At 48.9% G+C, this 14250-nt stretch overlaps 5 protein-coding genes across 5 annotated transcripts; 3 read left to right on the top strand and 2 right to left on the bottom strand.

The window, feature by feature from the left end:
- Positions 1–361: 361 nt before the first annotated feature.
- Positions 362–3062, bottom strand: PENARI_c002G01104 (uncharacterized protein; the record flags this gene model as incomplete). Its single annotated transcript, XM_022627204.1, has 2 exons — positions 362–2929; positions 2985–3062. 2 exons carry the CDS (start codon positions 3060–3062, stop codon positions 362–364), a joined length of 2646 nt encoding a protein of 881 aa, XP_022492663.1.
- Positions 3063–3249: 187 nt separating this feature from the next.
- PENARI_c002G00390 (glycosyltransferase family 15 protein) lies at positions 3250–4617 on the top strand (the record flags this gene model as incomplete). The annotated part of the gene is made up of 4 exons (XM_022627159.1): positions 3250–3391; positions 3468–3731; positions 3788–4406; positions 4461–4617. The coding sequence occupies 4 exons, from the start codon at positions 3250–3252 to the stop codon at positions 4615–4617; spliced, it is 1182 nt and encodes a 393-aa protein (XP_022492488.1).
- Positions 4618–5368: 751 nt separating this feature from the next.
- On the bottom strand, positions 5369–6210 carry PENARI_c002G06018 (cytochrome c oxidase subunit VI; the record flags this gene model as incomplete). The annotated part of the gene is made up of 4 exons (XM_022627552.1): positions 5369–5487; positions 5567–5684; positions 5825–5939; positions 6017–6210. 4 exons carry the CDS (start codon positions 6208–6210, stop codon positions 5369–5371), a joined length of 546 nt encoding a protein of 181 aa, XP_022492902.1.
- A 1674-nt stretch (positions 6211–7884) lies between these two features.
- Positions 7885–9027, top strand: PENARI_c002G11903 (elongation of very long chain fatty acids protein; the record flags this gene model as incomplete). The annotated part of the gene is made up of 3 exons (XM_022627957.1): positions 7885–8295; positions 8351–8633; positions 8687–9027. The coding sequence occupies 3 exons, from the start codon at positions 7885–7887 to the stop codon at positions 9025–9027; spliced, it is 1035 nt and encodes a 344-aa protein (XP_022492349.1).
- A 3135-nt stretch (positions 9028–12162) lies between these two features.
- Positions 12163–13677, top strand: PENARI_c002G07748 (uncharacterized protein; the record flags this gene model as incomplete). The annotated part of the gene is made up of 1 exon (XM_022627673.1): positions 12163–13677. The coding sequence occupies one exon, from the start codon at positions 12163–12165 to the stop codon at positions 13675–13677; it is 1515 nt and encodes a 504-aa protein (XP_022492429.1).
- Positions 13678–14250: the final 573 nt, after the last annotated feature.

The raw sequence follows: 14250 nt of genomic DNA, 5'->3' as shown, positions 1-14250 counted from the left end.
TCGCTTCAGTCGAAGATATTTGCGATCCGTGCGGTTCTCTATATTTATCGATGCGTCACAGGCGGCCTTACTTGGGGCCAAAGAGCTTGCACTAGGGAATGGCTAGGTCTACCTACAAATAGGGGCTACTTCAGCCCTTATCCGGCGCTCTACCTGGCGGCACCCCGATCAGAAAGATCGCGACCAGGGCCTAAAATCCGGCACTTACAGCGACAGTAAACTAAAATGAACTTTACCTGTGGATAGCATAACGTTAACTTGTAAATTTATTTCATGCTTGTTCATATTCCCGAAAAAATGTCGGTCAAACATTAAGCAAAAGTAAAATTGGTTTTCTTTCATTCATTCAGTCATTTTTCGTTTACCGCAAGATATTATGCCTGCGCCATTCAAGCCTTTCAGCAAGGATGTCCCAGCTAGGCAATCCATCCGCCCTAGCTATACCTTTGAGGCCATCTGCGACAAAAGTAGCTAGGTGATCAAATTGTAGTTTGACCTTTCGCATTTGTTGGTCATAGGTTGAGTCATGGAATGAAACCGTAAGCGTATGTTCATGGCCCATATCATCGTCTTCGTCGTCGGAGTCAATTTCATCTTCTGGGCCTTTCTTTGTTGGCCGTATCTTCACAGCCTCCATGGAGTCTTCTTCGTCATCTTCCTCTTTGCTGTTGGATGTTCCGGACAAGTGTGCAGTTTGTAGATCTGCGAAATGAACACAGAGATCTAAGAGACTGATAACGGCTTTGTGGATCGGAGACAGATTCTCCGAGACCAGACACTGGGCTTCCAATGAGGACATGTAGGACTGGTGGGCGGCAATCATAGAATCGACATCTTTTGTTTCGAATAGAGCTGAGTGCAGGGATTGGGTTGCAGTGGATATGACCAGGTAAGTGAGATGGCCATATATGAAATCGATGAACCAGAGCATGTTGTGGTGGAGAGCATACACCAAAGTGTCATCCTTTTCGACTGGCGTATTGCGGGCGTCTCGTATGCGTTGTTTTACCATGGTGTATCTGGCACGCCTAATCTGCATCAGAAAGGTTGAGATTCGCTGGTACGAGCAAATTGCTTCCTCGGTAATAATGTTTGCCACAGGCCACGGAAGACCATAGTCGATGGATATTGACTCGAGGATTACCACGCTTCGGTGGTTTCGTGATTCACGCGAAGTGGTACTAGCTGGGCGCACAAGGAGTCTCGATGTATCGATGGCGGGTATTGAACTGAAAGCCGTCCTTGAGATTTCAGTGAGCAAAAATCTGTCATCCCAAGAGCGACCCCGGTCTATCAGTTCGAAAACCTTCGCATCGATCATACTGAGGACACTCATGTCTTTGCCAAGGTAAACATGTTGAAGAGCGTCTAGAGCACTCCACAGCCCGCATTTTTCATCAAGTTCCTCTCGCAAACGAATGGCACTAAGTGAATGATCTATATCCACAAGTTTCTCGAAAGCTGACTCTACTGATGCAGAAAATGGAAGCAAGAGTAATGAGTCAGAGGAGGAAATTTCATCGAGTGTCATGTCCGATTTCTCGCAGGTCTCTGGAAGTAATGCATTCAAATGGCGCAAGAAAACCATGCTTTTGCCTGCTGTGAAGATCTTTTGAACACTCGTCTCGAGGAACTGAGGGATCTTCTGCCGCCTCGGCCCCTCATCCAGAGCGAACCAGTCGTGCCAAAGGGTACGAAGATCACCCTCACGATTCGCCCGAACGAAGAAGGTGATATCTGAAGGATCAACTTGGCCTGTTTCCATCCAAAGCTGAATCGATCTTGTATATGTTTTGAAGCACAGGAAGAATAGTTTTGCAAGGCGTCGAGATGCACTTTCATCCCCGAGAGCTTCCAGCATACATATTAGGTCATATAGCAGATCCAGACAGCGCATCGGTTGATCGGTCGAGCTCTTCCCTAGTCTAGCTATCATTTCTGCTAGCAAAGCTAGCTCGTGAGAGTGTTGACGGACATCGGCGAGAAGCTGGAGAAGACTAATTGTTGAACCAGCGGAAAGGTATCCGTACTGAACTTGGGAAAGTGTCCCGTCGAATTCATGAAGACGCTCTTCAACGCCCCGACAAAATGTCTGCATGTATGGAATTGTCTGAGGTGTCTTGATAAAATCTCGCACAGCGTTAATTTTGGCGCCTATTTCACCAAAGCACTGCAAAAGTGATGCTAGTGATTCGTTGGATGAATGTGCGAGTGTGTAACTGCGATCTATTTCGGCATCGTCATCCAAACGCCAAAATACAGATGTCGGAAGACCCTGAAGCATAAAGATAGTCTCTCTCGCGAGTTGTAATTCGGTAATGGTTTGCGAGGCTTTATCTTTTCCTTGGCTGACTGGAGGATGGTTTTCTATCCTCCAAAATTGTGCCTTTTCTATACAGACGATGAGATCGTCATCTTCTGCTGGAGTAAATATCTCATCAGGGACAATGTAGTCCTCTTCAATCGATGTAGAGGACGGGGGTCTGTGCCTTGGAGCAGAGACATCGCTGACGACGGATGAAAAGTCGTCGTCATCTGAGGAGTCGGCAGTGAAATCTACCTGTTCCCAGATACCTTCGCCACTGTATGCTGCCCCCTCTGGGTTGAGATCCGACCATGAAAGAGATTCTGGTGCCTCTGAGGGCTTGTCTTTCTTCCCGATTCTGTCAACTGTGGACAATAGAGCGGGGCGGTCTGAGAGCTGAAGTAACAGGCTGAGTATCTCTGGGAGCCAGGAGTTACGGCTGCCTTCTAGCTCTACCAGGCGGCTGCGAAGAGCCTCGGCAAGCTCATCTCTATTCAAGACTTGGAACTTTTCTTGCAGCCCTTCGAGTTGTTTCGCAACTGCAAACTGGTCGGTGCGCGTATGAGAACCAGTCCGGAGACCCCCTTGTACGCGACGCTTGAGGCTTTGAATGTGGGCAGATCCCTACACGAAAGTTAGGAACTTATTATATGACGGAGTAGAAACCCATGGATATTACCTTCTGACTCGGTGATATCTTAGTGACAGAGGTAATCAAGGCATCGGTGAGCGTACTGAGATCAGCCGCGAAAGCCATTTCAGGCAAAGGCAATACAAGACAGACAAGAAGATCACATCAATATCCTTGCCGACTGTAGTCGAAGTTAAAGTTGAAGCAAAGTCGGGATGTTTTGCCTGGATGACGCTAGTCCCGACAAGGAAAGACGGCCACTCAAATGCGCGCCTCTCTCTCCCTCTGACATCTCCCCCTTTCAAAACCCATCATGGCTATCGCGCGACCGATCCGCATGCTGGGTGCAGCATGCATCCTTCTTTGTCTATTTCTTGTATTCCAGTTACATCAGAGCCCCTCCAATGATGGGTCTAAACTGATCCACGGCATGAAAAAAGATCCTCTTGTAGATCGTGCGTGACCCCGGTTTCATGCCACCTCCCCTATCGCAGCCATCGCTTTCCCAACATACTAACCTTGTGATTTCAGCAACCGGAGAACCTGCCGGAAACCTATGGCGAGCCACCGAACATGACTACTCCCCCGATAGCGACAAATCGGCCCGCACCAACGCCGCGCTCATCTCCCTCGTCCGCAATGAGGAACTAGGCCAACTCCTCGATACCATGCGTGATCTGGAGCGCACATGGAACAGCAAATTCAACTACCCCTATATTTTCTTCAACGATATTCCCTTTACCGAGGAATTCAAGCAGAAGGTCCAGTCGGTCACCAAGGCCAAGTGCCAGTTTGGTACGCCCTCCCCGTCCGTCCCGCTGGAAGAGGAACATAGCTAACTCTAGTTGCAGAGCTTGTGCCAAAGGAACACTGGGAAGTCCCGAGCTGGATCAACATGGAGCTCTTCAAGGAATCCGCCAAGGTTCTGGAGGAGCAGGACATCCAGTACAGCTCGAAGGTCTCCTACCACCAGATGTGTCGCTGGAACAGCGGCATGTTCTACAAGCACCCTGCTCTTAAGGAATACCGTTACTATTGGCGCATTGAGCCCAACGTCAAGTTCTTCTGCGACGTTGACTACGATGTTTTCCGGTACATGGAGGATGGCAACAAGACCTACGGCTTCACCATCAACCTCTACGACGCCCCTCAGAGTATCCCGTCTCTTTGGCCAGAGACTCAGCGTTTCCTCGCCGCTAACCCCTCGTACCTGAGCGACAACAACATGTGGGAGTGGATTACAGATGACGTGGCTCGTCCCGAACACACCAAGGGCGGCAACGGATACTCCACTTGCCATTTCTGGTCCAACTTCGAGATCGGCGATCTGGACTTCTTCCGTGGCGAGAAGTATGAGGCGTACTTCCAACACCTAGATCGTGCCGGTGGTTTCTTCTACGAGCGATGGGGCGATGCCCCCGTCCACTCTCTCGGCATTGGTCTTTTCGCTGATGCCGCGAACGTTCACTGGTACGTGATGATCCCTTCCCATATATGAGAAAACTCATTCACATGAATATCTAGGTTCCGCGATATTGGATACAACCACATCCCGTATCTCAACTGCCCCAACTCTCCCAAGTGCTCCGGCTGCAAAGCTGGTCAATTCTATCAAGGTGCAGACTGGCTCTCCAAGGAGGATTGCCGCCCGACTTACTTCAAGTACGTGGGGACACACTAAACCCCAGATCTTTGAATGATCTGTCTTGTCTCTTGTCTTTCTGAAGAGTGCCTTACTCACGACTCGATTCTTTGCATCACCTTGCATACCTCTATGACTATATTCCTGAAAACCAGTGGCTTGGTACCCGGCGTTTGAGCGGACACACCCTTGTGTATTGACGATTCTGTGTTCTCTTTCTTTTCTCTTTTCTATTTTGGTTTAATTCCTTGTCACAAAATACGTTCTTGGCCGTGTTGCTGTCTCCTGGGGAGCTACAGGGGCCTTGTCTTCATTGTACTTATATCGATTGCGCATGGTCAATTTGGAGGCTCGATCTAATTTGGTGTGGCGTCTCTTGGGCTTTGTTGCAGTTTGTCATTTGGTGTGATATATTGGCTACTTAGAACTGAGATCCAGACTAGTCTGGCGGTTTACAAACGAATATCTGATCCGCTATGGTTGTAGGAAAATTGAAGATTGAAGATTGAAGACTGAATTGAGCGATTGAGAATACAACAGTTGTAAGATGGCTGAAGAAGACGGGAACACGATGGAATCAAGATAAATTAAGCACCAATCAAGGCACCAAAAACCTTGTTCCAAATAAGAGCGGCACTAACAACACAAGAGATCTCTAAATATGAATACAGTTTTCTCTTCTACCCGACCTGCTCCTCAGCCAGTCAAACAGTGCCGGATAAACAACATGCGAAAGGGTACTGTTTGTTCAAGAGAAAATTGACGCGAAAGGAGAATTGTTGATGCGAATTTACTCCTCCTGGGGGTAGAGCTCCTCGCGGAGAGCGACGCCCAGCTCTTGGCGCAGACCCTCGAGGGACTCAAGATATTGCTTGTACTGGTCCTGGTTCTCGACCTTGGCCTTGATGCCTATTCACAAAGTGACGTTAGTTTCGATTCGTGGCAGATATACACTAGTAACAACGTATAAAAGGTGAAAGGAACGTACCCTCGAAGACACGGACGGCGGTAGGGAAGTCGTTAACACGGCGGGCGGCCTTGAGAGCGGCAGTGAGGACCTCAACGGAGGGAACGAGATCGTAGGCGAAGCAGTTGTTCAGGTTGCGCTATTTGCGAAGAGAAGCATTAGCCATATGTCGAATAGATACGGGTATAGGATCGCATGAGTGACGGGGGGAGATATGGCTCATGCCATATACCGCATGTCGATCAACATGTTGGGGTTGCAAGACGAGATAAGTCATACCTGGAGCTCGAAAACATCCTGCACACCGTCGAATTCCTTCTCAAATCTGCGATTGGGATACATAGTCAGTATAACACGCTTCCAGGTGAATCCCGATGTCTGTTCCGGGAAGCGCCTAACATCGCTATGCGCAGCACTTCTCCCCCCTCTTCCGACCGACTCCGACATCAATGGCTAGCGATTGGGGCGTACCTGGCGGAGAACTCCTCGTATGTCTCGTCCTCGTGTCCGGAGAGGAGCTTGGAGGTGGTGCCGAAGTTGTGGGCGCGGGCGGCGGCCAGAGTTACCGGGGACTGCATCCGGGACCGGGCCAATTGGGGAGCTCTGAAGAAGCCGGTAGGGCGAACGGCGCGGGTTGCGGCGCGGAAGATGGAGAGGGACTGCATTGTAGGCGGAGGACCACGGTGGACCGGACTGGAACAATGGTGAGGGGAGAGGTTTGGATGGAGACGGGAAGGGGAGGTGAGAAGTGCTCTAGGATTTTGCCGGTGGTGTGGTGTCGCCGCCTCAGGCACCACACGGGTGTTGCTGAGTCATCACCCGATTGGCCCCGTTGATCTCTAAGGGAGCACGCTGATTGGCTTGCCGGTTGTCACTTTTCAAGGAGCGCGTCATTGGTCGAGCATTGTGGTCTGAGTACAGTATTTATTTCCTAATCTGTGGATATATGAGGCGAACTATTGAGAAACTCTAAGATATCAAAGCCATAATCAAATATATCATATGTACTTACAACCTCGGTCTATGCTTCTTTTTGTAGTCCCGAGGTCCAGACTGGATGTCATTCGAATATATACTATGGATTCTCTAGATAACCCTTCTAAATATGTATATATATCGAAACACGCTATTTAGATACTAGTAAAGGATATCTTCGTAGTCACAATTAAGGAAGATTTTGTGTCTATCGTTGCTGTAAAGAAAAAGCAATGATACCAGACATCTGACGCGCACAACTATTTAACAGAGCATATGGTATATTACTATAAATGAGAGAATTGGCAAATCCCTTACATACTTAGGGAGATCTATGTGAGCAGGTGTATGGATTGTGGCATCATGCCATGTCGAGGCTGAGATATACTTGGCAATATCTGGGCAACATCTCATCCGTGCAGAAACATGGCAATGAGCTCGAAATGCTAGTAACCATGCCTATAATGGGAAGCAGATAAGAGCCTAACTGAAATCTAGATACTAGGTTGTGTCTGTTACCGGATATGCTCTCTTCTCATGCTCTTGATGCGAGCCGGGATGCCAGCTGGCTTAAAAGATGGTTGTACAGTACTTCGGCTCTGTCTAAAAGTGTGCATGAATATCACTGCCAATGACACGCTGTAGTTCACTGTGTATGCAATTGCAACCCAACTTTGGCAAGAAAAAACAAGTCGGTGAGATTCTCAATGCGACGCGGCCTTCCGGGTATGGATGTGGTTCCGCAAAGCGGGGACTGAAATCCACCTGTGAATTGGCGCGTGCTATGAGGATGGTCAATTGCTGCGATGGCAAGAAAGTTCATGTTTTGAATTGGACAAGCAGTTCATGAGAAGACCCCTGATTATTCAATATAGTGACTTCGTAATATCTGGTGCGCTATTGGCACGTACACTAGCATGTGATATTCCCGAGGATCTGAACATAGGCCAACATAGAGAGATCGTGTCAAGATACTGAGTACCCCAGACTGCAATTGCAATTACAATCAATCAGATGTTCAACACTCCGAGGCTTTTGGCTCCGTGAAGTTCAGATGTGTATACATTTTAGTTGCGATCGGAAGCCACGGGTGCAATTGATACCCCCTTTTATGCCACGCTAGTCCCCTTTGGGATCTCAACGCGCCGGCCGCAAAATGTAATCGTTTCTCCTGTCCCTTCTCTCTTCCATCCCCCTTCCTCCCATCCATTCCTTCCTTCTTTTCTTTCTTTCTTTTACTTGACTTTCGCATCTCCACGCGATTGTCTGGCGGTTAATTGCAGTTCACTGCCCCATTGCTGCCTCCTAGGGCGTCGCCATTTTCATCGCATCGAGTCGGTTGAGTAACAACCCTCCATTTCACAATGGCGGCCGAATTCCTTCAGAATGTCCCCGTCCCAACCCTCGATCGGCCATTTGGTGTCCACTTGTGGCCCATCTTCGACCAGGCCTACGAGAAGGTCATGGGCTATCCCGCTAGCGAGTTCAAGTTCCAAGAGGGCGTGACCCCCCTCTCCACCTTCAAAGAGACTGCGACAATGCTCATTACCTACTACATTATCATTTTTGGTGGTCGGGAGATCATGAAGAAGTTGCCTGCCTTCAAGCTCAACTTCCTGTTCATGGTCCACAACCTGTTCCTGACTGTTGTCAGTGGTATCCTGCTGGTCCTGTTCATTGAGCAGCTTGTGCCCACACTCTGGAGACACGGAGTCTTCTATACGATCTGTGACCAGCGCGGTGGGTGGACTCAACCCCTCATTGTGCTGTACTATGTAAGTTGCTTCGTGTTTGGACCGTCAAAACAAAGAGACTAACAACCCTGGGCAGCTCAACTACATCAACAAATACGTCGAGTTCATTGACACCATCTTCCTGGCCCTCAAGAAGAAGCCATTGACCTTCCTCCACACCTACCACCACGGTGCCACCGCCCTTCTTTGCTACACCCAGCTTATTGGTGTGACAGCCGTGCAATGGGTGCCCATCACCATCAACCTGCTGGTCCACGTCGTGATGTACTGGTACTATTTCCAGAGTGCCCGTGGCGTCCGCATCTGGTGGAAGAAGTACATCACCATGCTCCAGATCCTCCAGTTCGTCATTGACGTCGGTAAGTGATCCAATCCCGGATAGTCCCAAACATAAAATACTGACAGATGCAAGGCTTCATCTACTTCGCCTCGTACACCTACTTCACCTCCTCCTACTTCCCTTGGCTCCCCAACATGGGCAAGTGTGCCGGTGAGGAGTTCGCTGCCATGGCTGGTATCGGTATCATCAGCTCTTACCTGGTCCTGTTCATCTCCTTCTATATTGCTACCTACAACAAGACTGCCAAGACCGGCCGCCCCCGCCGCAACACTGGCCAGAAGTCTCTCATTGACATGAAGAACTTCGAGGTCCCCTCCCCCGCCGGTTCCCAGAACGGTGGCGCCAAGTCCAACGGCAGCGCTTCCTCCACTGGCCGCTCCAACGGCCCGGTCACTCGCTCCCGCAAGGCCTAAGCAGCCCATTGGGTGACAAAATCGCATCTGAATGGATTCATTGTGCGAATTGAAAGAATCAGTGTCCACGAGTTTGATTGTTCCATCATTTTAGGATGAACAATTGGAAGTTTACCCAAGAACCGTGGACACAGAAGAGCAGAAGGGCTGTGTAGCTGCTCTTGGGTGAATCGTCTCCATACTTGTTTAATGAATGACCACCTCATGATGCCGGCCCAATACCCGGACATGGGGTATGTGCCTCGGAGTTGTCGGAATGCATGTGCCGAACTTTCTTTTTCGGGGAAAAAACAACATCAGGGCGAAGCCCTAGGGGCGAAGCATTTCATTTCGATCCGGGAATGCTGTTGGACTGCCTAGCAGTCTTGTCCTGGTTGTATTCTATAATGTCGATTTTTTTCTTCTTTTGTTCATCTTTGTCGTTATCACCCGTCTGTCGGTGGCAGGCCCTTTTATTGTACCCTTCGCCCTTATTGTTAGTAAAGTATTATTGATAGATGCTCCATATATCAAGATGAATGTAATCATGTTATCGTGTTCAACCTGCATCAATATAATGTGCCACATGGACACGTGAGGACAGCACCTACAGTAGTTAGCATGCCGTGTGTATGTGTCTGGTTTGCATCTGGTCAGCAAGGAATGTTAGATTTGATTGCCCATTAAGGACATGCACCCCCTACTAGTATGCAGACCCAGTCTGTATCAAAATGCACAATCTGGAGCCCATACCCCATGTCCATACAGTAGACTTCAACGCCGAATCTTGATCACTCACAGAACCCGAAAACAAACACAACAATCCGCACCGGTTGATATGGCAACATCGAACAGTAAACCAAGACCCAAGCTCAAGATGAATTCGCAGCATCACATCCTAAATTGCGCGGCCGAAATGCAGACACGAAAGTGTAGATCTGCAAATCATGTGGCCTGTGCAACGGGGACACAACGCCACGAAAGTGACATATCGAAACACTAGCCAACTAGTCAACGGGATGATTACGGCACCAAAATCAAGGGATAACAGGCGGAGCCTCACAGCTGGCCAGCAGAGCAAGCGAGGGAAGTCAAGTATTGAAGTTGGGCTGGCACCAGCCTCTTACCAGCCCCGGAGAGCGTCATCTCCCATCACCAATACCAGCCATGGGGCTGGGCAACAATTCATTCAATAAGTAAAGCGAGGCAGAGGTAGAGATAGAAGCAGAGAGGCCGGTAAGTCAATAATCATTAGATCCCCGACCACCCGCAGCCTCCAACCCGAACAAGCGCCTTGCGTGAATGCCATGCAGACAAATAATTCGGAGACTGCATGCTGCATTGTATGCATGGTCGGAAAGTATTAGAAGCCAGTAGCTGTGGAGAACAGACGCCAAAACCAAAAATAGGAAAAGAGAGAGAAAAAAAGGAAAGAAAACAAGAAAGGGAAAAAGCAATGATGGCAGCAGGTCAGTTACTATGTCGACGTGGGGATGGGGATCAGCCCATATCCCGGGCAGGTATAAAAAGCGTTGAGCAGTCCATATGGAGTCATGGTGCCGAATGACACGGTTCAGACCCACTGCTACTGCTAAATTGAACTGAAGATTTAGGTAATTGTCCAGAGACGCGTACGGAGTACGGAGTATGCAGGCTGTACCTGCATGAAAGAGGGGAATATTGGGAGCGGAGTCCTTGCATTATAGGAATGGTTTGGCAATGGTCGGAGTTATTGGCAGATGATAGATGACATGCTATAAATAAGAGCGTAATCGAATATTGGAATATACTGTAGGTGGAGAGGAAAATCGCCGAGATGTGACAGGCGATGAGGTCGTTTCGCATGTAAGGAGGGATTCTATAGTTTCTTCTCCGTATACTGTAGTTTGCCCAATTTATCTCCAGTAAGCCTAGGAAACTCGACTTTTACCTCCACATTGGCAAAACCTCGGAAAGTCTTCGTGTTCAACGTCAGTTCTAGGATTCGAGTCCCTATGATCCATGGATAGCCCCTGATTCTCCCTGAAGGATTCTCCCTTTAGGCCAAGGCAATCCCCCCTGGCTTCAACCTCTTAGCAAGGACGGGCATTCGGCACCTGGATACCGAAGACACTACGGTTTGAAGCTAGAGCGCCCCCAGTGAGTTCGTGGTGTAGCGTGTTTGAGCTATACATGCCCCACTGATCTAAGGCGGCGGCTAACTTGGCAACTCACGATGGACTATGATTCGACGATGAAGCCCTGATTGTGCACTAATTATGTTCCTGTTCCCATAATCTTTCCATTTTCCCGTCCCACTGCGGGCGCTTCGCTCTCATATTTCAATCAAAATGTCTAATATAGTCGATCCACACTACGGAGTACTAAGGAGAATTCTCTCCTGGTGGACCCTAGAATATCCCATCCCGCTCTTTACTTCAGGCTTGGGCCACAGTAGTTTGTCCGTGGTATCCCGGGCTGATACATGTCCAATGATGGCGTATATACGGCCCTGTTCGAGCGTTAGGCGCATTGGCCCTGACCAACGACAGCTCAGGTTTGATATATCAGATTTTGTCTATACTAATTAATTATTATTTTTCTATTTCCATAGAGTTTCAAGCTGACCGCAACGCGTTATCCCCATGATGAAACTGGGCTTCCCAGGCTCCGCCCTATTCCATGCAAGGGTGATATTCCCAATCACATTGCTTTCCCTGCCTTCAGACCCCATCCTATACGCGCTCAGCCATGCAGGTCATGATTTCAGGGTTAGTGAACCTTGGCCTTTATCCTCACACGTGCATGGCCCCTCTCGAAGCCTTTTCCCTGCTTTCTTTTCTTCATCGGCTTTTTTTAATCTAGTATGCATCCCCTGTCCATAGCTCCCTGGTCCCACTCCCCTTAAAGGAGCCTTTCCTCTCCCCGTGTGTGAAGGAGTGGATTTTTGGATCTCCTTTGCAGCTTTACTCCCGTGGGATATCAGGGCGCTGTGATCTCTCCTTGGACTGGTTTCCATTCACCCTGTCGTTGCTGGCATTCTTAGTTCAGGGCTGGTATCTCCTATTCTCTATTTTTCTCTTCTTCTTTGGATCCATCCACAGTTTGACAGCTTGATACCGGTGACAACTATTCTTTTCTTCTATACTATCATCGGTCCTGTCGACTGCTGGAATCATGTACGAGTCTACTACCTCGCTGGATCTACACCGCTTGAGCCGGCATAGTCTCCAAGAACGATATGAATCGGACGAAGAGGCTGTGTCCGAGTCTGATACCGGAGCCCAGGATCTACTTTCCTCGCCGATGGGCTCTCCGATTAAATCCCAACGAGCTGTCATCTTCGATTCAGACCTAAGTGCCGACGATGCCTCTCACATGGACCCTGATTCGGACCGTGAAGAACATTTGCTGGCACCACCGGCAGTCAAACGGCCACGGCCTGTGTCTACGGATACTATCAAGAGGACGAGCAACGCTGCCTTCGATGACGACGACGCCTATGTGTTTGACCCGGAGGAGCAGTTGGTGTTTGAGCTACCATTGCCAGACTCTCCTCCCCAACTGGCGTCCAGTATATTCTTGCAGCCATCGGTATACATTTCGCCGAAGCCCAAGCCAACCGTCAGATCTCGATCTACTTCACCTTCCTCGATATTCTCAGTCGAGGAGGCAGACATCCAAGTTGCAAAGAAGGTCACTTTCATGGAACCCCAGACACGGCCTACAGTGGTCCTGATCAACGCCCTGGGAAAAAGACCAAGCTCAAGATCCCGCTCAAACCATTCTCGCTCTCGCGAAAGCAGCCGCAGCCGTCCTCCTCTCGCCAGAGCCGAAAACAGGCTAGCACCACCACGCTCCTCGGAGCACATCTCCAAACGTCACTCCCGCAGAGAGACAACTCCAAAGCCAGCATCACTAAAGCAATCACCAATCCCAGTCCCAGCCCCAGACGACTCCGATGAAAGAATAGCCCCCAGCGCAACAATCAACCGCGTCTCCGAAGTCCCCCTAGTCCCATACTTTCCAGCACCACCACGCACTATCCCAACAAACACCAAAACAACTGAATACCAATACACTCCACGCCCCCGTACCGCAGGCGCAGACAGAACAATGCCACCACCACTTCACATTCGCCCCCGCAGACCAACAGAAACAGCCAGACCAGCCTCAATCCGCAGCAACAGCAGCACCACCATCCAAACCTACACCTCCTGCCCAGCCTCCCCCTACCCAGACGACCAAAACCCAACCACCCACCCCCTCTCGCGGGTTAACAGCTCAATGTCAATGGTCTCATCTCCCTACTCTCCTCCACAGTCTATCTCCTCGAAACGAACACACGGTTCGTCATCGTCATCCTACAGCGTCTCTAATATTCTCGCACACCGCTCTCCGCTGATGATGCGCCGTATGACGAGGAAGCATTCGTCGTCGAGTGTTCATTCTATGAGTTCGTTGCGCTCTGAAATTGATCCTGTTGGGCCTTCTTCTTCGCAGATTTCTGTTGCTACGCAGCCCCTTATGGGTTCGGGTTCGATGGTTGATTCGAACTCGAACTCGAATGCGAATGCGAAAGTTGTGCGCAAGTCTAGTCAGCGCAAACATGCGAGACATGCTAGTGTTCTTCCTAGTGCGCGCGGGTTTATGGGTTTGAAGCTTGGGAAGAGGTTGCATAACAAGGCCTAATTTCCTTCTCTTCCTTTTCTACCTTAACTGTTTTTGTTCAGTCTTTTGTTTTATCTTTTGCCTTTTCTTTTTGTTGACATATTGATATTGATCCGATAATGTTTTTATGGGCGGTAATCTCACCTTCTCGCGTGGAACAGGGGTATCTCGGTTTGTTTGCTTTTCTTTTTCTTGGGCGTTCCTCGTTTGGGTCTTGATTAATATTAGGCGTTTATATGTTTTCTGCTTTCTTTTGACGGCTTACCTTGTTTCTTCTTTCTGATCATCTCGGACTTCCAACTTGGAAGTAATCTATCTCGAGTTGAATCTTGGAATGGCTAATGTCTATATCTATTCAAATTGGCGTTTGGGATTTGATTTCTTTGATTTTACCAGGGAGGACAAGTTATTTATTGGGTGTCCTTTTGTCTTTTCTATTCTGCTTTTCCTCGATTTACAATTGGCCGTCGGCTTATTCGGTGATATAGTTACTGGCATGCAAAACTTGATGATGGTTTGTTTGCGATATTAGAGAGATACTCATGCAATTAGCTAGTCAAACTACCTACATGTAGATCTCAACTAAGACAGTAG

Source organism: Penicillium arizonense, assembly GCF_001773325.1.
Source record: "Penicillium arizonense strain CBS 141311 chromosome Unknown PENARI_contig002, whole genome shotgun sequence".
Taxonomy (NCBI): domain Eukaryota; kingdom Fungi; phylum Ascomycota; class Eurotiomycetes; order Eurotiales; family Aspergillaceae; genus Penicillium; species Penicillium arizonense.
The sequence above is the reverse complement of the archived record's forward strand: the minus strand, read 5'-3'. Positions and strand labels throughout refer to the sequence as shown.